Genomic DNA, 27257 nt, shown 5'->3' on the forward strand with positions numbered 1-27257 from the left:
GATTAAGCAAATTGCAATCTATTGTTCACTGAGTTTCAATGGCTCCGATGACATATACTGTATGTGGCAAATATGTGTGCGTGTATCACAAAGGATCATTTCTACTTCAGGGAACATTTTGGGTTATAAACATAATCAAGCACACCCAGCTTTTATAAAATGGCTGAAAATAAATATTTTGACTGACTCATAGGACTGATATCAGCAATAAATACAGTAAGAAAGTTGCAATTGTGTATGCCTTTACTTTAGGTGCTAAAACTATATGAAGCCTGTTTTTTTGTTTGTTTAATTAATGCATAAAGAAAGACATTGAGCAAGTGGTTAGTTGTTGAATGGTATTGATAATGTACAAAAGCAAACTATCCACCCAGAGGTAATTACTCATTGCAAACCTGCTACAGTAATTGTTCAACTATGTGCATGTGTTTTTCTTTCCTGATTGGTGGTTGTGTCCATATAAATAGAATCTCATTCTGTGATTGCGTCATTGTGATTGACAGACACAGGGTCATGTTCAGTAGTCACAAAATGGAGGTTGTACCTGCATTTCTACTATAAAAACACTCGTTTGTGGTTTCAAAGTGTTTCCTGTTCCATACTTTTAATAATGACTGCCTATAATTTCATTTGGCCCTACTGAAAAGATGGGCTTAAAGTGTATAGGAGAGTCTTCCACTAAATAGCTGCCGTTGAACTGCCAATTTTTAAGGACCTACCCTTCACACTCATTTAAACTTTGGCTGCACAAATGATTTTTAGGAATCAATAATGGAACTCCTGGAATGATGGCTCGCTTAGGCTATATAAATGCACTGCAATTAGGCCTCCCGAGTGGTGCAGCGGTCTAAGGCACTGCAGTGCTTGAGGCATCACTACCGATCCGGGGTCGATCCCGGGCTATGTCGCAGCTGGGCGCGACTGAGAGACCCATGAGGCGATGCACAATTGGCCCCAGCGTCGTCCGGGTTAGGGGAGGATTTGGCCGGCCGGGATGTCCTTATCCCATCACGCACTAATGACTTCTGTGGCGGGCCGGGCGCATGCATGCTGACACGGTTGCCAGTTATACAGTGTTTCCTCCGACACATTGGTGCGGCTGGCTTCAAGGATAAGTGAGCAGTGTGTCAAGAATCAGTGTGGCTTGGCAGGGTCGTGTTTCTGAGAATGCATGGATCTCGACTTTCACCTCTCCCGAGTCCGTATGGGAGTTTCAGCGATGGGACAAGACTGTAACTACCAATTGGGGAGAAAAAGGGGTAAAAATTAAATAAATGCACTGCTATTAGATGATTGACACAAATGTAATAGCCAGGGGTGTGAAAATGCATGCTATGAGTCATGGGCAGTATATTTAGTCCGCATGCCTTTATCCACACCACCGAAACAGTTGAGTCATACCCAGCAATTTCACTTCAATTTCCCTGGTTCAAGATTTGAACAATATAGTCTATCTGTAGGTCTATTCTATAGCATCTGCATCAAAACACACACAGTTTATCCATGTTTACAATTGCATCCTTGATTAACAGTAATGTCCACACACCTGTACAGAGCTATTCACCAAGGTCCCTGCTACCATGACAACCCCACCCCCCTCCCCCTTTCCCCCATTCTCCCTCCTCTTGGCAGAGCTCTTACTGTGAGGGGGTTTAGCAACAAACTCAAATTGGTGGCGCATACTTGTAAAGATTGGGGAAAATAATGGATTCAATGAACCTGATACTCGTTTTTGGTTTTGAGTGAAAATAGAAAGGACATTAGTGCTGCTATCCCTGCCTATTTGAAATATGCAACAAACCCCAAGTACTGAAGGGATGTTGGAGATCACTAAAACTATATTGTATAGAGTCAATCACAAGAGATAATCACGCATGTGTGTTGTTGTTTGTGCTCTCTTCTTCGGATTTGGCATCAGTGGTTTAAGTTTTATCACGTCATCTCAACCGAAATACCTATTTTAGGTTTGCTCTGCGTGCTGTCCACGACTGCAACCGTTAATTTTCCATGAACGTGAAATTGCGCACTGTCATCATCAATACAAGCATTTGGACCATTCGGAAAGGAAAAGTAAACATTTCCATGCAAGCTGCGGAACAGAATGGAACAGGCTGCCAATATATTTTGGAGTGCGCAGTAAGGCTAGCTACCCTCTTGCATAGACTATGCTGTACCTGGAAAACATATTTGGATTAACAGATGAACAGTAGGCTATTAACTAACCCGCGCTCGCTCCACAGGACCGCTATACGCATTTGCCTTTTAAAACAACGGAAGCATTGTCTCGACAAGCAGTGGGATTTATAAACCGAAGATGGGTATTTGTGGATACTTTACCGTGTCTTGGAAGTGCCTGGTGGTTCTGTCTTTCAGACTGCTGTTTCTTGTTCCCGCAGGTTTGCCTGTCCACAGTCAAGGGGAATCCCAAACCGATAGTAAAGTGATGGACAATATTACCGTCAGGCAAGGCGAAAACGTCTTTCTCAGGTAAAACACTTTCTCATTATTCTTACACTCACTATAAAAAGTTGTATTAACTATGAGTCCAACGTTGCTTTGCCAATTTAAAGTAAAATAAGAGTGGTTTATGTCTGGTTAAATGATACGATTCTAAATGTTGGCTGTGCTTATGATGGAACTAAGGTGCTTATGATGGAAGAAGCCCCTATACAGGCATGTGCACAGATAGGACTTTACCTTTGCAGAGCACATGCTCCTTTGCACTTCCAGTCTCCAAAGTGCTGTTTTGGCTGGTGGTATAATTTCCCCCAAAATATTATTTAAAATTTTTATTTTGTCATTGTTTTTCAGAACCCACTGCCCTCAAGTCCTCTTGACATGGTCAAATTCGCCCCCCACCCAGTCCATTTGTTACACCTGTTGATTACGCAGGGCCAGCTCTAGCCTTTTGGGGGCCCTAAGTGAGATTTAGTTGGGGGTGCCACCGACTATTGGAAATGTTCCAGTATCTATACTGTTTTCTTAGTAGTAACCAGAATCAATATAGGGTTAACTATTAGACATATGTAAGCAGAATGTAAGCAGAATCCATGTGATTGTGCAAAACTGGATCAACACAGGCCTGGTCATTCTGGGTCTTGTGAAGGCCTTTGGATCGTCTACCTCACAGCAAATCATTTTATTGGCCCCCCTCTTGATGGCAGAGATAATTTTTTTGTTTTGAAGTTAATTTCCTGCAATTTTACAGAGAGGTGGCTCCACAGGTTCAAAAGATGTGTGGAAAAATGCCTATTGTGTCTTTTCTGGGGCTTGGAGTTTTTCCTGATCTCATGACCTGGTCAGGTAAAACTCTGGGTTCTATTCATAGGCTATGACAAAATATTATTATTATTATTAGAGATAGCTTCCCTTTTCATCTGTGCTATGACTATAGGTCTGGGGGTTTTCTTGTCGGGTCATGTGAATTCTAAACTCTCCTGACCTGAGGCGGAAAAAAACTTTCAAACTACCACATACCGTGTTGTGATTCATTATGAATCTGATATCAAAAGAGCCAGAGAACAACTTCAATGGACAACAGACTCTGTAGTTTAGTGAACTCCTATGGCAGGGCTGAGCGTTATGCAAAGTATGGTTACAGTGTATTTCTAAATATTAATTTCACTCTTTACACACACACACTGTTAAGCAGTTGACTTTGAAAAATAAAAAAGACAGACAGGTTTCAGTGTAGAAAAGTATTTACATTTTATGTCATGAAAACTATTAGTTCATCTCATTACAGTGCTCTTCTGCAATTATTAATTCTGAAAGCTTTATGTAATGCAGGGTTACATTTAACACTATACACAGTAGACTTTGTAGCGAAGTATTGTTTTTATGTGTAAGTAATAATACCACTAACCTTGTGTTGTCCTGATTGGTTCCCTGGCGCTCACTGTAGGAACTGATTGCTTGTTAAATCTATATATTCAATCATTAAATCAACATTTTTCAACATTTTAATTAAAAATAATATCCCCGTTTTAATGAATTACATTTTATTGAATGTCACTCATTCTATTGCACTCTATTCTAACCTAACCTGCTAGTCGAAAAAGACTGACGCCATGGCTGTGTAAGGGCTTTGGTAGTCGCGTTGCAGGAATGAGGCGCAGGAAGCAACGAACACAGGGAGTGGTGTTTTTAATAACACTGAAGCAAAAACAAAGTTCCCAAGCACAGGGGAATAAACACAATGAGCGACAATGCAAAGCCGACACGAACAAGAAGTCGACATACAGTAATCAATCCCGCACAACAAGGAGCGGGCCAGCTAAACTAAATAGCCCCTCTAATGGCTAATTGACCACAGGTGTCCAAAACCAAAAAAAGCGAAAAGCAAAAGGGAATCGGTGGCAGCTAATAGGCCGGTGACGACGACCGCCGAGCGCCACCCGAGCAGGAGGGGGCGCCACCGTCGGTGGGCATCGTGACAGGCTGCCTATCGTATTTGTGAAAGTTATGGTGATGCCAGAATCTACCAATTCTCTCTTTCTGCATTAGCCATCCATTTTGTTATGGTTGGACAAATGTTTTCAATTGATCTGTGCCGACTGCTCTGTGGCGGATTTGGTGATTTTTTTTAAACATTTAAGACAGTGAAATTTATGCCACAAATGTGAATAATCACCAGCAGTGGAAATAAAATAATATGCCAACAAACATTAATGGACTAACAAACTGGCTGACTAACCCTTTCAGGCACTTCAGTATCCATTGGCCTTGGATAGCAGCAGCAGATAATTTCATCTTTATCCTGTGCCAAACACATTTATTCAGTGAGTCTAAATTATTAATATTAGCTGCTGGCTGCATGATTGCATCAACCTAGTTAGCTGAAGTTAGCTAGCTATCTAGCTAGGCTACTCTAAAGCTAACGTTAGTAGTTTTGTGACCTAGCTATAGATTGGATAATTCTAGATAGTTTTAGAGGATGACTAAACTGCTTTTATTAACACATATAGTACCTTGTTTGTCATGAACATTTCTGTTCACTCTTTCATGAGGCAGGCAGGAGAGAAGGGTTTCCACTAAATAACACAGCCACAAAGTCAGATTCCGGCAGGATTCCACTTGGTTTCCACTAGCTTCTACAGTGAGGGGAAAAAAGTATTTGATCCCCTGCTGATTTTGTACGTTTGCCCACTGACAAAGAAATGATCAGTCTATAATTTTAATGGTAGGTTTATTTGAACAGTGAGAGACAGAATAACAAAAAATTCCAGAAAAACGCATGTCAAAAATGTTATAAAATGATTTGCATTTTAATGAGGGAAATAAGTATTTGACCCCCTCTCGATCAGAAGGATTTCTGGCTCCCAGGTGTCTTTTGTACAGGTAACGAGCTGAGATTAGGAGCACACTCTTAAAGGGAGTGCTCCTAATCTCAGTTTGTTACCTGTATAAAAGACACCTGTCCACAGGTCTTTTCAAACATATTACTATTTTACAGCATTTTAAAGACAAGACTCTCGTTAATCTAACCACACTGTCCGATTTCAAAAAGGCTTTACAACGAAAGCAAAACATTAGATTATGTCAGCAGAGTACCCAGCCAGAAATAATCAGACACCCATTTTTCAAGCTAGCATATAATGTCACATAAACCCAAACCACAGCAAAATGCAGCACTAACCTTTGATGATCTTCATCAGATGACAACCCTAGGACATTATGTTATACAATACATGCATGTTTTGGTCAATCAAGTTCATATTTATATCAAAAAACAGATTTTTACATTAGCATGTGACTAGCATGTGACTAGCATTCCCACCGAACACTTCCGGTGAATTTACTAAATTACTCACGATAAACGTTCACAAAAAACATAACAATTATTTTGAGAATTATAGATACAGAACTCCTTTGTGCACTCGCTATGTCCGATTTTAAAATAGCTTTTCGGTGAAAGCACATTTTGCAATATTCTGAGTAGATAGCCCAGCCATCACAGGCTAGCTATTTAGACACCCACAAAGTGTGGTACTCACCAAACTCCGATTTACTATAAGAAAAGTTTGATTACCTTTGGTGTTCTTCGTCAGAATGCACTCCCAGGACTTCTACTTCAATAACAAATGTTGGTTTGGTCCCAAATATTCCATAGTTATATCCAAATAGCGGCGTTTTGTTAGTGCGTTCAAGACACTATCCGAAGTGTAAATAAGGGTGACGCGCCCGACGCGTTTCGTGACAAAAAAATTCTAAATATTCCATTACCATACTTCGAAAAATGTCAACCGCTGTTTAAAATCAATTTTAATGCCATTTTTCTCGTAAAAAGCGATAATATTCCGACCGGGAGTGCTTGTTTTTGTTCAAAGAGAGAGAAAGTAAACATGGTGTCAGCTCGGGCACGCGCCTCCAGTCTCATTGTCCTCAGATCGACCACTTACAAAATGCGCTAATGTTTTTCAGCCAGGGCCTGCAAAGCCACCATTCATCTTTCTGGCGCCTTCTGAGAGCCTATGGGAGCGTTAGAAAATGTCACGTCATGCCAGAGATCCCCTGTTTTGGTTAGAGATGATCAAGAAGGCCATGAAATGGTCAGAGAGAGCGCTTCCTGTTTGGAATCTTCTCAGGTTTTGGCCTGCCAAATGAGTTCTGTTATACTCACAGACACCATTCAAACAGTTTTAGAAACTTTAGGGTGTTTTCTATCCAAATCAAACAATTAGATGCATATTCTAGTTACTGGGCAGGAGTAGTAACCAGATTAAATCGGTACGTTTTTTATCCGGCCGTGCAAATACTGCCCCCCTATCCCGAACAGGTTAAGTACCAACGCATATTCTCAACTGGTTGGATTACCGAAATATGGTTCCTTTCCCCCACCTTTTGATATCCCCAGACTCTATATGTTTAACAAAGGCTTTTCAAGAGTCCTTCTGTAGTCAAGAGAGAGAGGGAAGGGAGAAAGGTATTTATGGGGGGTCATAAACCTACCCACAGTCCAACTTCATGACAAAGTGCTGCTAAAGATTTTCAAGTAGATTTAACTGGGCCACTCACAAACATTCAATGTCGTCTTGGTAAGCAACAGTGTATATTTGGCCTTGAGTTTTAGGTTATTGTCCTGCTGAAAGGTGAATTTGTCTCCCAGTGTCTGCTGATTCCTTGCCGATGACAAGCATACCCATAACACGGTAGAGGCTGTTGACTTGAAAAATTGAGGGGGATGGGAGACCACCGGTATAGGCGCAGACCGCACGGAGATGACAAAGCGTGTTTCAAAAATCACCAAAGAAATGATTTTAACCTAAAGCATTTAATAAAGACATTTATTGTATAATATTATGGGGAATGGGAATGAGAGGGCTACTTGCAGTGTTGGGAAGGGATCACAGCAGTGATTGAATGAGGGTATGATACATGAATTGAGGTGTTCAGAGGCTTGACTTCAGTGCAGGACAGGGGTTGAGGTGTTCATAGGCTTCAGTGCAGGACAGGCTCATCATGGATGGATGGTGTTGGAGAGTTATTTCAAGTAAGGACTAAGAATGAGTTAGTCCAAGCAAGGACTAAAATCATTGATGCATGTTCATCCCATACAGCATGTCAGATCTCTAATGTTTAGGTATAGCCTGGGCTGCTGCAACATTTATGTAATGAGTTTTTACTTGTCTGTCCGGAGTGATTGTTATCACCTTTGCTAAATAAATACTGGAAGAAAGTGGAAAGAAAGCCTACTTGAGCGCATGCAAAAACATGCCCTGCGTCAAACTCTTTTTAATCTCACTTGTAATAGATCATTCTGAATTGATTTCTATATCCCAGAGAAGACAGTAGAAACTTCCATATGCTCAGCAAGTAAAGCATCGTAACGTGCAATTACCTCTGAAAGCTTGTAGTTGCCCTTGTCAGCTGAACTTTCCCTTTTGTTAGCAGTTGATGTTATTCTTCAATAACACAGACCCCAAAGCAAATCAGGGGGAGAAACATATATTTATTCAAAGAGAACAAATCATAGTTGTTATGCTGGAAAGTAGATGGTAGATGGTCATTCTTCCCTGTTCTAAATATCTTCTCATCTGAACAAAGAGACAGGATGTAGTTTATAACCCAACCCAACCCTACCCTGTAGTTGACCAATTTGAATTCCTTGCAGTAAAATTGGGCCAATGGCCAAATAACAAGTATCCCATTTCAAGCTCAATGTATAGACAATTTGGACCAATGAGAACTTACCACATGTTGCTATGAGTCCTGGACTGAAATTCCTCCTGTGTTCCTGACCCATTAATCTTCAGTTCCCCATTACAGAAAAAAAATTTTCTTCCCATTTGATTATTAATTCCCTCTTGACCTTAAGTCCTCTACGTTGTGTATTTATTTTTGAATATTCTTACACTTTCTTTGTGCCTCTAAGTAAAAGCCAACTCTTGCCTATAAGCTGCTTGTGACCCTGCAAGTCCCTGCAGCAATGTTCCAACATCTAATCGAAAGCCTTCCCAGAAGGGTGGAGGCTGTTATAGTAGCAAGGGGGAACCAACTCCATATTAATGCCCATGATTTTGGAATGAGATATTCGACAAGCAGGTGTCCACATGCTTTTGGTCATGTAGTGTATTAAGAGTGGTACTCAGTGCATTAGCGGTTCTGGGGGGGGGGGGCTGTGACAACAATTTTGGACCCCCCTGTGGCCCCCCTAAATGTGGATTATGAAATAATTTTTACACAACTATCGTTGCTATCGTTCTTTTTTTACATCCATTATTAGACAGTGGCAACGCGGAACACTAATTTAACCCACACATTTTCTAGAGGGAGGGCTTTAGGCGGAACACAACAGTATCGTACCACATGTATCTGCATTATGAACATGGTCTTTTGCCTGCTAATGCCTGCACTGCAGTGAAGAAAACGATATGACAACAATAACGTCTAATGTAACTGGCCCCTCTAACAGTACAACTGGCCCCAGCTTGCCCGCCCCAGTTGAAATGGTCTAGAACCGCCACTGACTCAGTGGTGTGTTGTATTTGCCACAAACATAATGCTTTGTATTCAGGACATAGTTAATTTCTTTGCCATATTTTTTTCAGTTTTACTTTAGTGCCTTATTGCAAACAGGATGCATGTTTTAGAATATTTTTATTCTGTACAGGCTTCCTTCTTTTCCCTCTGTCATTTAGGTTAGTATTGTGGAGAATGTAATTGATCCATCGTCAGTGTTTTCTCCTATTACGGTCATTAAACTCTGTAACTGTTTTAAAATCACCATTGGCCTCATGAAATCCATGAGTGGTTTCCTTCCTCTCCGGAATTGAGTTAGGAAGGATGCCTGTATCTTTGTAGTGACTGTGGGTGTATTGATACGCCATCCAAAGTTGAATTAATAATAACTTCTCCATGCTCAAAGGGTTATTCAATGTCTGTTTTTTTTACCCATCTACCAATAGCTGCCCTTTCTTTGCAAGGCATTCGAAAACCTCCCTGGTCTTTGTGGTTGAATCTGTGTTTGAAATTCACTGCTCGACTGAAGAATCTTAGAGATAATTGTATATATGGGGTACAGAGATGAGGTAGTCATCCAAAAATCATGTTAAGCACTAGTATTTGGCATAAACATAATTCCACTTTGACATTATGGGGTATTGTGTGTAGGCCAGTGACACACAATCTCAATTTAATACATTTTAAATTCAGGCTATAACACAACAATACTCTCTTGCTGTGAGGTGTTAGCCATACAGTGCATTCGGAAAGTATTCAGACCCCTTGACTTTTTCCACATTTGTTACGTTACAACCTTGTTCTAAAATGTATTAAATTAAAATGTTCCCTCATCAATCTACAGACAATACCCCATGATGAAAAAGGAAAAACATGTTTTTAGAAATTTTTGCAAATGTATTAAAAATAAAAAACAGAAATACCTTATTTACATAAGTATTCAGACCCTTTGCTATGAGACTCAAAATTGAGCTCATGTGCACCTGTGGTAAATTCAATTGATTGGACATGATTTGGAAAGGCACACACCTGTCTTTATAAGGTCCCACACTTGACAGTGCATGTCAGAGCAAAAACCAAGCCATGAGGTTGAAGGAATTGTCCGTAGAGCTCTGAGACAGGATTGTGTCGAGGCACAGATCTAGGAAAGGGTACCACAAAATGTCGGCAGCATTGCAGGTCCCCAAGAGCACAGTGGCCTCCATCATTCTTAAATGGAAGATGTTTGGAACCACCAAGACTCTTCCTAGAGTTGTTGGCCCGGCTAAACTGAGCAATTGGGGGAGAGGGGCCTTGTACAGGGAGGTGACCAAGAACCAGATGGTCACTCTGACAGAGCTCCAGAGTTCCTCTATGGAGATGGGAGAACCTTCCATAACGACAACCATCTCTGCAGCACTCCACCAATCAAGCCTTTTATGGTAGTGGCCAGACGGAAGCCACTCCTCAGTAAAAAGCACATGACAGCCCACTTGAAGTTTACCAAAAGGCACTTAGATACTTTCAGACCATGAGAAACAAGAGCTCAAGGGTCTGAATACTTAAGTAAATTATATTTCAATTTTTTATTTTTAATATCATATGCAAAATTTAAAACATAAACCGTTTTTGTTTGGTCATTATGAGGTATTGTTTGTAGATTGATGAGGGCAAAAAAACAATTTAATACATTTTAGAATAAGCCTGTAACGTAAGAAAATTTGGAAAAAGTTTAAGTGTCGGAATACTTTCCGAATGCACTGTAACTACACATACTGAGGGCAGGCTGCATTCAAAATCTGTTATCCTGGTGTTTCCGGGTTAAAGGGGCAGTGCAGTTCACTTGATTTCCCTCTTTTTTTAATGATATTTCAATTCTGGAATTTCAGCATGTTCAGGTGGGATGGAGTTTTTGGCCCAGATCATGACATCACAATCTGATCGGATTATTTTGACCAATGACCTTTTATTTGCATAATGTATGCTCCATACAATTAGGAATTAGAATAGTAATTTAATAGATTATCAATAAAACATCACAACAAGGTGCAGAGTGTTCAATTTGCCTGCTAGTGGGAAAGGTGACCCCATCTCCGCTAAAACCATTGAAAACTGTGTGCCGTTTTCAATGGATTGTTAAATAACCATTATCTATTTGGTTGTAATACTGTATCATCACCTCTTGAAGAGCATAGTCAGAACTACACATTTTGGATTATTCCATGCAAAACAATTGCACACATTTAGCTCTATCATCAGAGTTATACAGCAAGTAACTACATGCTTTTCATGATCAGTAAACAATTGATCATGTAATTTCAGAAACGTGAGAGTAGCCTCACGATATCTCTCAATATTGGCCACCATTAACAGTGGTGAAAAAGTACTCAATTGTCATACTTGATTAAAAGTAAAGATACCTTTATAGAAAATAACTCAAGTGAAAATGAAAGTCACCCAGTAAATACTACCTGAGTAAAAGTCTAAAAGTATTTGGTTTAAAAAAAACGTATGTATCAAAAGTAAATGTATTTAATAAAATATACTTAAGTATCAAAAGTGAAAGTATAAATCATTTCTTATTCCTTATATTAAGCAAACCAGACTGCACAATTGTCTTGTTTTTTATATTTATGGATAGCCAGGGGGCACACTCCAACACTTACACATCATTTACAAATAAAGCATTTGTGTTTAGTGAGTCCGCCAGATCAGAGGCAGTAGGGATGACCAGGGATGTTCTCTTGATGTGTGTGAATTGGACCATTTTTCTGTGCTGCTAAGCATTCAAAATGTAAAGAGTATTTTTGGGTGTCAGGAAAAATGTATGGAGTAAAAAGTACATTATTTTCTTTAGGAATGTGGTGATGTAAAAGTTGTCAAATACATATAGTAAAGTACAGATACAAAAAAATAAACTTAAGTAGTACTTTAACCTCTCTGGGCCAGTGGGACGCTTGCGTCCCACCTACTCAACAGCCAGTGTAATCCCGTGGCGCGATATTCAAATACCTTAGAAATGCTATTACTTCAATTTCTCAAACATATGACTATTTAACACCATTTTAAAGACAAGACTCTCGTTAATCTAACCACACTGTCGGATTTCAAAAAGGCTTTACAACGAAAGCAAAACATTAGATTATGTCAGCAGAGTACCCAGCCAGAAATAATCAGACACCCATTTTTCAAGCTAGCATATAATGTCACATAAACCCAAACCACAGCTAAATGCAGCACTAACCTTTGATGATCTTCATCAGATGACAATCCTAGGACATTATGTTATACAATACATGCATGTTTTGTTCAATCAAGTTCATATTTATATCAAAAAACAGCTTTTTACATTAGCATGTGACTAGCATTCCCACCGAACACTTCCGGTGAATTTACTAAATTACTCACGATAAACGTTCACAAAAAACATAACAATTATTTTAAGAATTATAGATACAGAACTCCTTTATGCACTCGCTATGTCCGATTTTAAAATAGCTTTTTGGTGAAAGCACATTTTGCAATATTCTGAGTAGATAGCCCGGCCATCACAGGCTATCTATTTTGACACCCACCAAGTGTGGTACTCACCAAACTCCGATTTACTATTAGAAAAGTTTGATTACGTTTGCTGTTCTTCGTCAGAATGCACTCCCAGGACTTCTACTTCAATAACAAATGTTGGTTTGGTTCCAAATAATCCATAGTTATATCCAAATAGCGGCGTTTTGTTCGTGCGTTCAAGACACTATCCGAAGGGTAAAGAAGGGTGACGCGCCCGACGCGTTTCGTGACAAAAAATGTCAAAATATTCCATTACCGTACTTCGAAGCATGTCAAACGCTGTTTAAAATCAATTTTTATGCCATTTTCTCGTAAAAAAGCGATAATATTCCGACCGGGAGTCGTTGTTTTTGTTCAAAGAGAGAGAAAGTAAACATGGTGTCGGCTCGTGCATGCGCCTCCAGTCTCATTGTCCTCAGATCAACCACTTACCAAATGCGCTAATGTTTTTCAGCCATGGCCTGCAAAGCCACCATTCATCGTTCTGGTGCCTTCTGATAGCCTATGGGAGCGTTAGAAAATGTCACGTTATGCCAGAGATCCCATGTTTTGGTTAGAGATGATCAAGAAGGCCAAGAAATAGTCAGAGAGAGCGCTTCCTGTTTGGAATCTCCTCAGGTTTTGGCCTGCCAAATGAGTTCTGTTATACTCACAGACACCATTCAAACAGTTTTAGAAACTTTAGGGTGTTTTCTATCCAAACAATTATATGCATATTCTAGTTACTGGGCAGGAGTAGTAACCAGATTAAATCGGGTACGTTTTTTATCCGGCCGTGCAAATACTGCCCCCTATCCCCAACAGGTTAAAGTACTTTACACCACTAACCATGAATGTGATATGAGTGATATAAAATAAAAGTGAACTATACAAGTATGAGTGGTTTAGGTTAATTTCCCATTCTTTGTGGGCTCTGCCTGTCAAGCAGCATTAGGGCTGTTTCTTCAACCAATGTAGGCCTACCTAGCAAAGTTAGCTAACATCCCCTTTTCAACATTGTTTTTAATAGTGTTTAATCACAATTGCTGCTGACAAACATGATAGGTTACATAGCTAGTTAGCGAACAACAGATCACGTCAATATGGCTAGTTAACAAGCTAACTTTCAGTGGATAAACTAGATGGTTATTCAAATATTGTTTGATATGCTTACCATCTCTAGTGGTCCGACTGACAACTTTACCAGGATGAGGACTTGCTGATGTCAAGGTCTTTCCAAAAGCCTATTCTCTAATTAAGCAAACCAAAGGACATGTTGTTTGTTTACCTTGCTAGCTACATGCCAAATGAAGTCTACCATCACGCATCTGAAATGACTGATCATGAAAAGCATGCAGCTACTTGCTTTATAACTCTGATGACATCTAAATGTGGAATAATTGGAATTGTGTAGTTCTGACTATGCTCTTCAAGAGGTGATGATATTAAAACCAAATAGTTATAATATTTATTTTAAAATCCCTTGAAAACGGCACATAGTTGTCAATGGTTTAGCAGAGCTGGCAGTCTCCTTTAGTCTTGCTAACACCAGCCTCTCTACGTCCTTGACTTGAGTCACAGCTCAAGGGTTTCTTTCGTAGAGGGTGGTGCCTTTTATTTTGCACACCCTGCACTCTGTTCTTGTGATTTTTTTCCGGGAATAAACTTTAATAAATATTTGCACGGGAAAAAATCACAAGAACGGAGTGCTGGGTGTGCAAAATAAAAGGCACCACCCTCTACGAAAGAAACCCAGGGACGCAGCCCAAATATAATTCCTCGTAACCCCAAGAAGGAAAAACACAAACCCCCATCAGCAACATGAACCCTGACAACAAACAATCCCGCACAACCCACAAACCTAACTAGCTAGCCTAAATACCCCTCCCCACTAACAACTAATACAAAACAGGTGCGTAACTAACCTAGACCTAACTAACAGAACGTGAAACATAGATCAGTGGCAGCTAGTAGGCCGGTGACGACGACCGCCGAGCGCCGCCCGGGCGAGGAGGGGCGCCACCTTCCGTAGGTGTCGTGATATATATATATATATATTTATGACTAGGTCTTAGGAGTATATACTTATACTTTTAAGTGATAATATTGCCATGGGCGTTGTTAGGCCCGAGACACCGGGTTCAGGGCATTCTCACTTTTATGCAACAGGGTACCAATATATTTAAATAATGATTGATATATTTTCATTAAAAGTGTTATTTTGATGAATTTATTCATACTATTTCATCCTTTCAAAAGATATATCCCCGACACAAATCTAGGGTTGCTACTCAACCCGGTTGGTCGATTGAACTATCGGTTCGGTTGCCAGAGACACGACCTAGTCATTCGTTCTAAATGTTCCATTGCTATACTGGCTGGCAACGTTCTTATCCCTTGCTTGTTAGCTAGTCAATTACGGCTGCCTTATAGTCACTTCAAAAAGAATACCAGCAACGTAGTTTCATTTGCGTTTGATTAAGCTGTTATCTAGGGACATTTATTTGGATACATCCATAACAATGAGCTAATGAGGTGCAATTTTGCCTGTTGTGAAAAATGTGCTCACTTGTCAGGACACTGTTATTCAGAGGAGCTAGCCAACAACACAATCACTTCAAACTGAAGCTTTTTTCAATTTAAATTTCTTTGTATATAGCCATAAAAATTATGCCAGCTGATTCATGATTTCAACTGGCTGAGAAACACTGCCTGCCTGTCTGTCTCTTCCCGACTTGTTCATTACTATGGGACAGCTGGAGAAAACAATGTTGCAAATGTAGGAGGGACAGACAGTGAGCTTTAGACAAATCTCTGCTGTTGAAAACTAAATGTTACTCTTAAAGAAATGTGAGATAATGTCTAGATGATTTTTATAGTGGAGATCAAGTTTATAAATTGCTTGGCTGGGCTGATGAGACAGTGGATTCTGGGGTCAGATGGAACAGAGTAAATAGGCATTTTAACGTCATAGATTTAGCCGGTTGTAACTTGTGGAATAGACACCAGCTGGAATGTGGTTTTAACCAATCAGCATCCAGGATTAGACCCACCCTTTGTATAAATCAGCAAGAGTGTAAATAATCACATACTTATTGCAGAAAACCTTTCTCTCATTTGGTGGAGGGGAAATCTACCCAGTACTTTGCCTCAAACTCTCTGATACAATCTTTGATACAATTTTTACTCAGCCATGGTGCTTGTCCCTTCCATGTTGTCAGCTAATTTAGCTGCTCTCCTTATCACTGTTTATAGCCTTGTTATTGTTATGTTATTGTGTTACTTTTTATAATTTTAAGGGCTTGTAAGTAAGCATTTCATGGTAAGGTCTACACCTGTTGTATTCGATGCATGTGACAAATAAAGTTTGATTTCATTTGAAATCCAAAGTTACTGGGCTGTATCAAATCCGCACAAATTTCCAGAGCAGAGGTGCACTGCTCACTTAACTTAAGCTGGGGGTTTTCTCCCTCGTCCTCATTTCAAATATAGCACTAAATACGTTTTTGAATGACTCTTGGGAGATGTAGATGTACAGAAATGACCAGTGTGGCTGCCTGATGTTTGCACATTTGCAAAACTAAGTGAATGACTAGACATTTTGTGTTCCATCCCCACCTACCTGTAATCTGAAAATACTGAGGTTAGCAATTAGCACCCAGCGGTGAATGTCACTATGGCGACCGTGTATTGAGTGTCTTCTGAGCTGCTTATCTTCCTGGAGAGATGAGTATAGTCCCACAGCCATGTGACCTCTCTCTGTGGTGGTATAACCATCCTCAATTTGCTGAACAGCAATCGTTAGCCACATTTTTTAGGTTGCGTTAAGCACATACGTAAGTCTTCATATGCTAACTAGCCAAGATATTTGTGTCTACTACATAATATAGTGCAGTTTCTGCATTGTGCTATGTCTTAAAATTTACATTTTCAGCTTTATTGGCTAGATTGATATTCAATTTAAGGCTTGGCACACAATCATTTTGGTAATCTTTTTCTTGTACAACAGCCTCTGTCAACCAGTGACATCATTATTGCAATGTAAACCTTGAATATTGTGGTAGTTTAGCAAGGACTCTGGCAATGCCCCACAAGTCGAGAATGATTGTTGGCAACAAGAAATCTCACAGGAAACAATTTATCTTTCTCCTGATTATTGTGTTATTTATTTTCATTCATGCACATTTCCATTTAAAATACTAGATGTAACAACCGTTTTCTTTACAGACAAGCCATCAAATCTGTTAGTGCAGAATAATTACTTGGTGCATATAACTCCTTGCTGTTCAACCATTTCAAAATGGAGATGTATTTTGCCAGTTCATGTTTCTGTCAGAGTTGTTCGAGCCCTCTTCAAAGAAATATTCAATTTCTCCCCAAAGTTACCCTAGACCAAGGTGATAATTTGATTTCACAGAGGGATGTTAGGGATTCTCTTTGTAATCCCATTTCCCCCACACCTTGCCTCATCTAGTCTTGCATCTATCATCTCCACGATTTCATGCATTGTCCTCAATTTGCAATTAACCTGATGCTGTCATCTGGAGACCAAGTCAGGTTTGGAGATGTCGTCAGAGAACACTCAGGGGAGACAAGGAAAATAGTAGCAGAGTGCATGTGGAAGGAAATGGATACTCAAGACAAACTATAACAAGGTTTTGAGAAGCCATTATGCAAATGAATGGGGCAGTATCGCTGTACATGCACATCCCTCACGTCTCTTGTCTGGCTTACCGTTGATAAGGTACTGTAAACCTGTTATTTTTTACTTTGGCCTTATCAAAGACGAAGCGAGGAGAGGGAGTGCTGTCCGGCTGCCATGGGGTATGTCTTTGAGACAGCTGTTCGTCAGCTATTTCTATCCACAATGTCAGGGGGCTAATGGCATTGTGTTGCCATTCGCCTGGTCTGGCTTGGAACCAAAAAGCTCAATATCAAACCCAGGGCTGTGAATTCGCCACAGCTCCTTAGCTAAGGGGCCCTGGCATGCAGTAAGCTCTGGCATTAACCCACTGCAGCCAACAAACACTGGCAGCTTCTCGTTATCCCAGCAGTGATAGCAATAATCACAAAAAAACGCAATCATAGACTTCCACAAAGGCTCCCCCCAGGGTATGGAATTTGCGGTCAAACATGATTTTGTTTGTGTCATTTCCACGTCTGTGGACAGAATATGATCACTGTCAGAATTGGCTATCTACCTCACTACACCTTTCCACAAGACTTAGGCCTATTCCATTCTGACAGCCACAGGACCCATTTGGCCCGGGCCCTAATGACACAGGACAGTTTTGCTGACTGCAGTTTTGTCGGTCGTAATAAATTGCATGTTTTTTCCTGACTTGTGTCTTTCCTTCCCTTTAAAAGCTCGGGGAAGGCTGACTTGTATTATCAAAACAAATGGGTGAACTTGCCAAATCATATCAACCCACAAAATTGCCAATCTTCAACAGAGAAAGAGGAAGACACAGTTCGCTGGCATTGGATTTGATTGTATTGTCTCCGGCATATGCAGTGGAACCAGCTTGGCCTACATTCACCAGCTATTTTTTTTATGGAAATAATCTTGTATTTCCTGTGGATTACAGGAGTGGGGATTCACTAAACTGAGGAACAGGGGCGGTTCACAGTATGATTTCAGTTTTTTTCTCTTTCTTTCTCACTCCCCCGCTTTAAAGACATTTTAAGGCCTCTGGTAAACTATTCAAGAAATTACCAAGACACTAATGTGGTGTGGGAAATTGAAATTGACAGATTCATGTTTAGCTACCCAGGAAATGTTATAGGATTATTTAGGTTGATACTGTGAGAACAGAACTACTAAGCAAACCCTGAAGCACATGAAGACAGACTCTTCTACTGTAATTTGTTAGCCATTTGTTACCAGTTCCACATAGCTGATAACCCCAGATAAATCTGTCATTAGAATGGCCAAGCTTGCTCTTATTTGTTGGGTGTTATGGGCAAAAAGTAATATCATGATAAATTGACTCATTTTGCTCGATAACAATAATACAATTAAATAAAATATAGTTATTTTCCATTAGCGGCAGAGCTGTATGATTCAAGAAATACATTAGCTATTTCATCTAACATTTTCAGGGAATGCATAATTGAAATTGATGTGCTACCTGTCAAAATAGGATCAAGAATGATTAGATTTATTTTTGTCTCTTTAGAAATTAATTTGTCTGAATCTTTTTAGTGCATATTGGCCTAGGCCTCAGCAATATAATTCACCACCTGAGATACAGTGGTGTAAAGTACTTAAATTAAAATCTTTAAAGTACTACCTAAGTATTTTTTGGGGGTAGCTGTACTTTACTTTATTATTTATATTTTTGCTTACTTTACCTTTTACTTCACTACATTCCTAAAGAAAATAAGGTACTTTTTACTCCATACATTTTCCCTGACACCCAAAAGAACTCGTTACATTTTGAATGCTTAGCAGGACAGGAAAATGTTCCATTCACACACATCAAGAGAACATCCATGGTCACCCCTACTGCCTCTGATCTGGCGGACTCACTAAACACACATGCTTCGTTTGTAAATGATGTCTGAATGTTGGAGTGTGCCCCTGGCTATCCGTTAAAAAAAATTAAACAAGAAAATGGTGCCATCTGGTTGCCTAATATAAGGAATTTGAAATGATTTATACTTTTACTTTTGATACTTAAGTGTATATATAAAACCAAATACTTTTACTTGAGTAGTATTTTACTGTGACTTTTTCCACCATTGCTGAGATAGTGAGAATTCAAAACACATAACCTAGATTGCTAACTCAAAATATTAGTGAGAATTCAAAACACATAACCTAGATTGCTAACTCAAAATATTAGTGCTGAGCGATTATTGCTTTTTGAGGTTGATTTGGTTTAGGTTCGTCCTTTGAAAAATAATCACGGTTTTCAATTTCGGTTTAGATTATTTATTTATTTTATAAATGCATTGTGGGTTGAATGCTGTGACAACAAAGAATAAAACAAATTATGGTAGTGACTGCCCATTTTGTTTACTTATTAAAACCTCTTAAAGGATCCTCCCCTTTTTTTCAATTTTCGCCTAAAATGAGATACCCAAATCTAACTGCCTGTAGCTCAGGCCCTGAAGCAAGGATATGCATATTCTTGGTACCATTTGAAAGTAACCACTTTGAAATTTGTGGAAATGTGAAAGGAATGTAGGAGAATATAACACAATAGATCTGGTAAAAGATAATACAACGTATCTAAACAACTGTTGTTTTGAATTTTTTTTAGTACTATCCTCTTTGAAATGCAAGAGAAAGGCCATAATGTATTATTCCAGCCCAGGTGCAATTTAGATTTTGGCCACTAGATGGCAGCAGTGTATGTGTAACGTTTTAGACTGATCCAATGAACCATTGTATTTCTGTTAATTTGTTTTAATCAAGACTGCCCAAATGTGCCTAATTTGTTTATTAACCTGTTATGGATAGGGGGCAGTATTTTCACGGCTGGATAAAAAACGTACCCGATTTAATCTGATTATTACCCCTGCCCAGAAACTAGAATATGCATATAATTATTAGCTTTGGATAGAAAACACTCCAAAGTTTCTAAAACTGTTTGAATGGTGTCTCTGAGTATAACAGAACTCATTTGGCAGGCCAAAACATGAGAAGATTCTGTTCAGGAAGTACCCTGTCTGACCATTTCTTCCCCTTGTTGATTCTCTCTATCCATTACAAAGGATCTCTGCTGTTACGTGACACTTCCTACGGCTTCCATGGGCCCTCAGAGCCCGGGAAAAAGCTGAATGACGTAATTCAAAGCCCTGGCTGAAACACACGAGCGCTTTTGCTAAGTGGTCTATCAGCAGACAAAAGGCTTAGGCGCGTGCCCGAGTCGACCCCGTGATGTATTTTCTTTCGGCTGTTTACCTAATTGCAGATTCCCGGTCGGAATATTATCGCTTTTTTACGAGAAAAATGGCAGAAAAATTTATTTTAAACAGCGGTTGACATGCTTCGAAGTACGGTAATGAAATATTTAGAAATCTTTTGTCACGAAATGCGCCATGCGCACGACCCTTATTTACCATTGGGATAGTGTCTAGAACGAACGAACAAAACATCGCTGATGGAACATAACTATGGATTATTTTGGACCAAACCTACATTTGTTATTGAAGTAGAAGTCCTGGGAGTGCATTCTGACGAAGAACAGGAAAGGTAATCAAACTTTTCTAATAGTAAATCTGATTTTGGTGAAGGCTAAACTTGGTAGGTGTCTAAATAGCTAGCCCTGTGATGCCGGGCTATCTACTGAGAATATTGTAAAATGTGCTTTCACCGAAAAGCTATTTTAAAATCGGACATATCGAGTGCATAGAGGAGTTCTGTATCTATAATTCTTAAAATAATTGTTATGTTTTTTGTGAACGTTTATCGTGAGTAATTTTGTGTTGGCATCAAAATGTGGGGTGTGAACTACATTTCTATTCAAGTGTTGATTGACATGGTAATAGACCAATAGAAATGATCAATGTTAGAGTGTAATGGTGATTGTAAAGTTAATTACTTGTCAGTTCATCAATAGTTAATTCAACAATTGTGCGAGCCATCATGACTCAAAAACCATGACAGCCGCAATTTCATTGTGAAGATACATTTAGCGTTGCCCTAAAAACCCTATTCAAATTTGACACAAACCTTCAAATAGGTATAAGGACACAATGCGAGACCCAGATGCAGACACGGGAGGCAGATGGTTTGAGTCTTGATATTTATTAAACAATCCAAAAGGGGTAGTAAGAGAATTGTCGTGGACAGGCAAAAGGTCAAAACCAGTTCATAGTCCAGGAGGTACAAAGTGGCAGGCAGGCTCGAGGTCAGGGGAGGCAGAATGGTCAGGCAGGCGGGTACAGAGTCCAGAAAACAGGCAAGGGACAAAAACCGGGAGGACTAGCAAAAGAGAATAGAAGCAGGAGGACTGGAAAACCACTGGTTGACTTGAAAAACATACAAGATGAACTGAGACAGGAAACACAGGGATATATAAACCAGGGATAATAAGCAACACCTGGAGGGGGTGGAGACATCACAAGACAGGTGAAACAGATCAAGGTGTGACAAATAGGTACGTAATGAGACATTATATAAACTCTTTATAGTGTTTCATTGACATTTTAGAGGTGATAAGTTGGACAAATCGGGTGAAAACAGTCATTTCCTCACACGTTTCCACACCTCCCTTTCACTATCACGCAGTAGCTTTCGCTTCCCCAACTGCCATTTTTAATAATACTTGGTGGAGCGACATTGCCTTCTTGGTTAGAACATTGGCCGCAGATAGCCTAGTGGTTAGTGTTGGGCCAGTAACTGAAAGGTTGCTGGACCAAATCCCTGAGCTGACAAGGTCAAAATCTGTCATTCTGTCCCTGAGCAAGGCAGTTAACCCACTGTTCCCCGGGCACTGAAGATGTGGATATTGATAATGGCAGCCCCCACATCTCTCTGATTCAGAGGGGTTGGGTTAAATGCGGAAGACACATTTCAGTTGAATGCATTCAGTTGTACAACTTCAAACATGAAGAGCTGGGCAGCATGAAGGTCTTGTCATTGATTTTGCTGGAAACGGTTGAAATTGTGCTTTACAATGGTATTCATATAACAGTTGACCTGGAAGTATTATGTTTTTGGGGCGCTAAAGTAAGGTAAAATGTACGGAACAGTGCGATGTACAAAAGTGTGTTAGTTATCGTCAGCTGCCTGCTGTCTGACAAAATCACTATTTCAGTAGTTTTTCAAAGTAGATAAGTCATACTTTTAAGACTGCTGAATAACAACTATTAATCAATTAGATGTATTGTCGGGTAGAGATACCTAAGTAACTGTTCTCTATCCCTCTTGTTTGCAACACATTCTGTTTCTGTTCCTCCCTCTTCATGTCTGTCTGCCGGCCCCACCGGCTTTCCCGACCAAGAACCAATTAGAACAGGCAGCTGTAGGTGCAATGGATTCTAGTCAAGTAGTTAATTACCACATTTTCTGCACTTAACTATGATGCATATTGTAGCCTGTTGAAAAAAATAATCTTCCTACAACATCCCACAGTTCATGCTTGATTAGATTTCTGTCTAGAGAAAAGGCATGTAGAGCTCAAACACACCAAAAAATTGTTATTTAACCTCTCTGGTATCATTGGGACGCTAGCGTCCCACCTCGACAACAGCCAGTGAAGGGCGCCAAATTCAAACAACAGAAATCCCATAATTAAAATTCCTCAAACATACAAGTATTATACACCATTTTAAAGATAAACTTCTTGTTAATCCAACCACAGTGTCGCAAGTTCAAAAAGGCCCTACGGCAAAAGCACACCATGCGATTATGTTAGGATAGCGCCTAGCCACAAGAAACCATACAGACATTTTCCAGCCAAGGAGAGGACTCATAAAAGTCAGAAATAGCGATTAAATGAATCACTAACCTTTGATGATCTTCATCTGGTGGCACTCCCAGGACTCTATGTTACACAATAAATGTTCGTTTTGTTCGATAATGTCCCTCTTTATGTCCAAAAACCTCAGTTTTTGTTGGTGCGTTTAGTTAAGTAATCCAAAGGCACAAAGTGCGCTCTCAACATCCAGACGAAGAGTCAAAAAAGTACAATAAAAGTTTGTAGAACCATGTCAAACGATGTTTAAAATCAATCCTCAGGTTGTTTTTGTAATAAATAATATTTCAACCGGACAAAAGCTTCGTCAATAGAAAAGGAGAAACACTTTCTACTGTCCACTCATTGAAAGTGCTGTATCTCCCTCATTTTTCAGAGTAAAAGCCTGAAACAATGCCTAAAGACTGGCCACATGTAGAAGAAGCCATAGAGATTGTGAACTGGGTCCTAAGTCTTTGTATGGTGGATAGGCTTTCAATGGAAAAACAGCCTTTCAAAATAATAGTACTTCCTGGATGGATTTTCCTCAGGTTTTCACCTGCCATATCTGTTCTGTTATACTCACAGACATTATTGTAACAGTTTTGGAAACAGAGTGTTTTCTATCCAAATCTACCAATTATATGCACATCCTAGCTTCTGGGCCTGAGTAGCAGGCAGTTTAATTTGGGCATGCTTTTCATCCAAAATTCCGAATGCTGCCCCCTACCCTAGTGAAGTTAAAAACTGTAAATAATCTGACATTTCAGCTAATTGCTCAGAACTACTATGATTTTGTTGCTAGATTGCCATGTAATTTATTAATTTAACAGTAAATGTAATGTCCTACAAAAACGTTCCATTGGTAGTAGGGATATAACGATTCGCCAATATGTATCAGTCTCTGATTCAAATTTTTAAGAGATGAGTGCATTGGTCCACAGGAACCCAAATTGATCCAAATGTAGCATGTACTGTAATCTGAAAATTGATTCCAACTTTACATCTCACCGGTTCACTAACTTTCAAATTACATTTTCTACCTTCCGAAAAAATAACTAATCTTTTGTGACAAATGACACGACCTCTTCTTCAATGTAGAACTAAGCATCAAGCATGTAAGTGCTTTATAGTAATTGATCTAGAAGTCATTTTGTATGCCGAACTACCCCAGGCAATAACAATAGCCTAGTCGAGCTGCGCACTGTGTGTAGCATCACGCGCTGACTAATGAGAGGTTGGCATATTCCTGATCTTGCACATCTGCGTGGCACCTTCCGCTGTAACGCTTTTGGTTTGGAGACGTAGCGGAGTCAGGCACAGGACACATGTTTGAGTACAAACAGTCATGTTTACTCAAAAAACACAATCAAAATCTCCAACAGCAAAACAACAGGGTGAGGAGAAACACCTCCTACAACCACTGACAACAAACAATCACGGACAAAACAGAAAGGTAAGCCAAAAGAATAAATAAGGAACATAATAAGGGAATTGAAACCAGGTGTGTATAAGGTGTATAACCAGGTGTATAAACAAAACAAAACGAAAAGGGAAACATGGATTGGTGGTGACTAGAAAACCGGTGACGTTGACCGCTGAACGTGTGACATCCGCATTTAAATGCTTGTAAAATGGTTTGTGCAATATTAGGCTTTATTAGTTGAGTGACAACCAATGTAATTTGCTAGGTTATTGTTATCAAATGCAATGCATCAAAATAATTTGACCTAAATAAAAGTAAGCTCCCGGAGACGCAACTCTCATCTGGCTATACCTGCTGGTCTGAGCTTACATTAAAATTTACCTTCACCAATAGTTTGGTTACTTTGCTTTAAACAATCAATGTATATGGTTATTTCTTAGATATAGTGGTTACTGTGATCATATAATAACGAGGACAGCAATAACTTTTGCGAGCCCCACTACATAGTCGAAGGAGGAGAAGAGAAGCTCACTCCCTAAAAACTTCCAAACGGTCAAAACCATTCGAATGGGTGGTAGATGCCCATTCTACCTTATATGGCTCAGCTCAGGTGCCTACATACAACTTAGATATATTTACACGCACGCACGCACACGCACGCACACACACACACACACACACACACACACACACACACAGAAAAAGGGAAGTCAGCTCAGAGAGGCCCAGCACATGCGTTCCATCAGCAGCAGATTTGAATTTAAAATAAATACGTTTATGCAAAACAAATGTGTGAATCAAATCGCATCGAACCAAATCGCATTGATTTAAGGAGCGTTGTATAGCCTAATCACTGAAAATTACCCTTGAAGCAAAATTCCTTCAAAAAGAGGAAGGCAATGATGGTGACGGTAATTTTCGGTTTATCGTCCCAACTTTACTGTTTCAAGTAGCATTAGCTTTTTTGGCTAATGGCTACATCTCCTTTTTATATGGTCTTCGGTCATTTGCGCTCTGACAGTCATGTCTTTCAGGCTAAGTCAGTGGAGAACTAACCATGAACCTGCTACAGCACAATACAGTCAGCATTTCCTCAAGCAGGGCTTCAGCTTTGCTGCATTATTGTGGTAAACTGCAGTAGATTTGTCTGGCCCAGGTGCAGAGTTCAGAGAGCATTTGCAGTGCTGTAATGTTAGCGTAGCCTACTTATCGAAGACTGTAACCTTGCCCAGGTATTAACTAGCAAGTGTGGAGAGGGAAAGGAAGAGGGTGCCCTGGATAATGTGCTTATGGGACATGCGGTTCCACCTCCCCTTCAGCCCGAATATATTCGGTGTCAATACTGAAAGAAATACAGAGCATGCTGCATACCCGCACACACACTCACTGTAAGCTACTGGTATTCAGAATGACAGACAGAGACTAACAGATGGATGCATTCTGACTAACACAGACACAGTCAAGACACGCGCACATGCACACGCACACCCACACACACACACAATCAACTGCAAACAAACATACCCAAAGTGCACTGCAGTTTGTAGCCGTGGTTGGAAATTGTTTCTTCATACATAATTAAGTGGCTTTATGGATTGAAGTTCTCACACTTCATTCATACTGATGTTCACATTTATAGTACATGCCAGTCACCACACACACACACATCCATAACTTCAGCTAAATGGCTGTCGGATGTCGTGGCAAAGATGTAGCTCATTACAATTTGTCTTCCTTGACGTTCACTTGAGTTCGAAGACTCAAGGGTTTGTTTTATATTTAGTGCAAAGGTCCGCATCATAATAGTTTCCTAATGCGACACAATTTGAGAAAGAAATACCAGTGCCTCCCTACTTATTGCTCTGGGGAGGCTCCCCTACCATTAACAGAACAGAAGAGGGATGTTAGAGATCCGTCTCTGGGATAAGAGAAAATCAGATGGTATTTAAGACATATTATAAACTGGGTGGTTCGTGCCCTGAATGCTGATTGGATGACAACCGTAGTATATCAGACCGTATACCATGGGTATGACAAAACATGTGTTTTTACTGCTCTAATTATGTTGGTAACCAGTTTATAATAGCAATAAGGCACCTCGGGGGTTTATGGTATATGGCCAATGTATCACGGCTAAGGGCTGTGTCCAGGCACTCCACGATGCATTGTGCATAAGAACAGCCCTTAGCCGTGGTATATTAGCCATATACCTCTGCCCCTCGTGGCTTATTGCTTAATTGTATCTTCCCAAATGGCAGTCAGCTTGCTATGCCAACACAACCAAAGTGATACACTCCTCTCCCCCTCCCTCATAGTGGGAACAGAGGGATGAGACTATTGTAAAGCACTGCTGGGTTTAAGGCATCTGGTAAGACTGGAATTTCTTATAGTTCGATATCACCTAATGTTCAAAGGCCAGTCGCTCAGTAGCAAGCGGTTCAATAGAAACTCATTTACGATTCTGTTTCTTCCCTATACCATGAATAATAACAGTACATCATATCATAAATACTGCCTTTCTACTGATTTTAGGATTGAAAATACAATATTTGCAACATACAGTATCTGCCGGTTAAAGACGACTTACTACAAAATATTTAGATTTGCATGATCATATTTTTACCAATCATTCATGTTCATAAGCAAATTTAGTTTTTTGTTGGTTTTTTTCACCGATAGTGTGTGCTTTGAGGTCCCTAACTAGTATGCCTGGTGATGTAACATATTGTATTTATGCCCAAGTGTACTGAACCCAATTTTGGACCAAATAAAGTGGCTTGCGAAAGTTTTCACCCCCTCATGGAATTTTTCCTATTTTGTTGCCTTACAACCTGGAATTAAAATTGATTTTTTGGGGAGTTTGTATCATTTGATTTACACAACATGCCTACTACTTTTAAAAAGCAAAATATTTTTTATTTTGAAACAAACAAGAAAAA

General features: G+C 39.7%; 1 protein-coding gene across 5 annotated transcripts in view; it reads left to right on the forward strand.

Annotated features, from left to right (window-relative positions):
* The window catches only part of LOC115148673 (opioid-binding protein/cell adhesion molecule), a 565009-nt gene that overhangs the window by 332109 nt on the left and 205643 nt on the right, over positions 1–27257 (forward strand). For 4 of the 5 annotated variants that reach the window (XM_029690768.1, XM_029690770.1, XM_029690771.1 and 1 more), the window contains exon 1: positions 2193–2487. In XM_029690768.1, coding sequence (XP_029546628.1) covers positions 2315–2487 — 173 coding nt within the window. In that variant the 5' untranslated portion in view covers positions 2193–2314. Of the gene's footprint in view, positions 1–2192; positions 2488–27257 lie in introns of those variants that run through there. The other variant, XM_029690769.1, reaches the window with a different exon arrangement.

Source organism: Salmo trutta, chromosome 15 (assembly GCF_901001165.1).
Source record: "Salmo trutta chromosome 15, fSalTru1.1, whole genome shotgun sequence".
Taxonomy (NCBI): Eukaryota; Metazoa; Chordata; class Actinopteri; order Salmoniformes; family Salmonidae; genus Salmo; species Salmo trutta.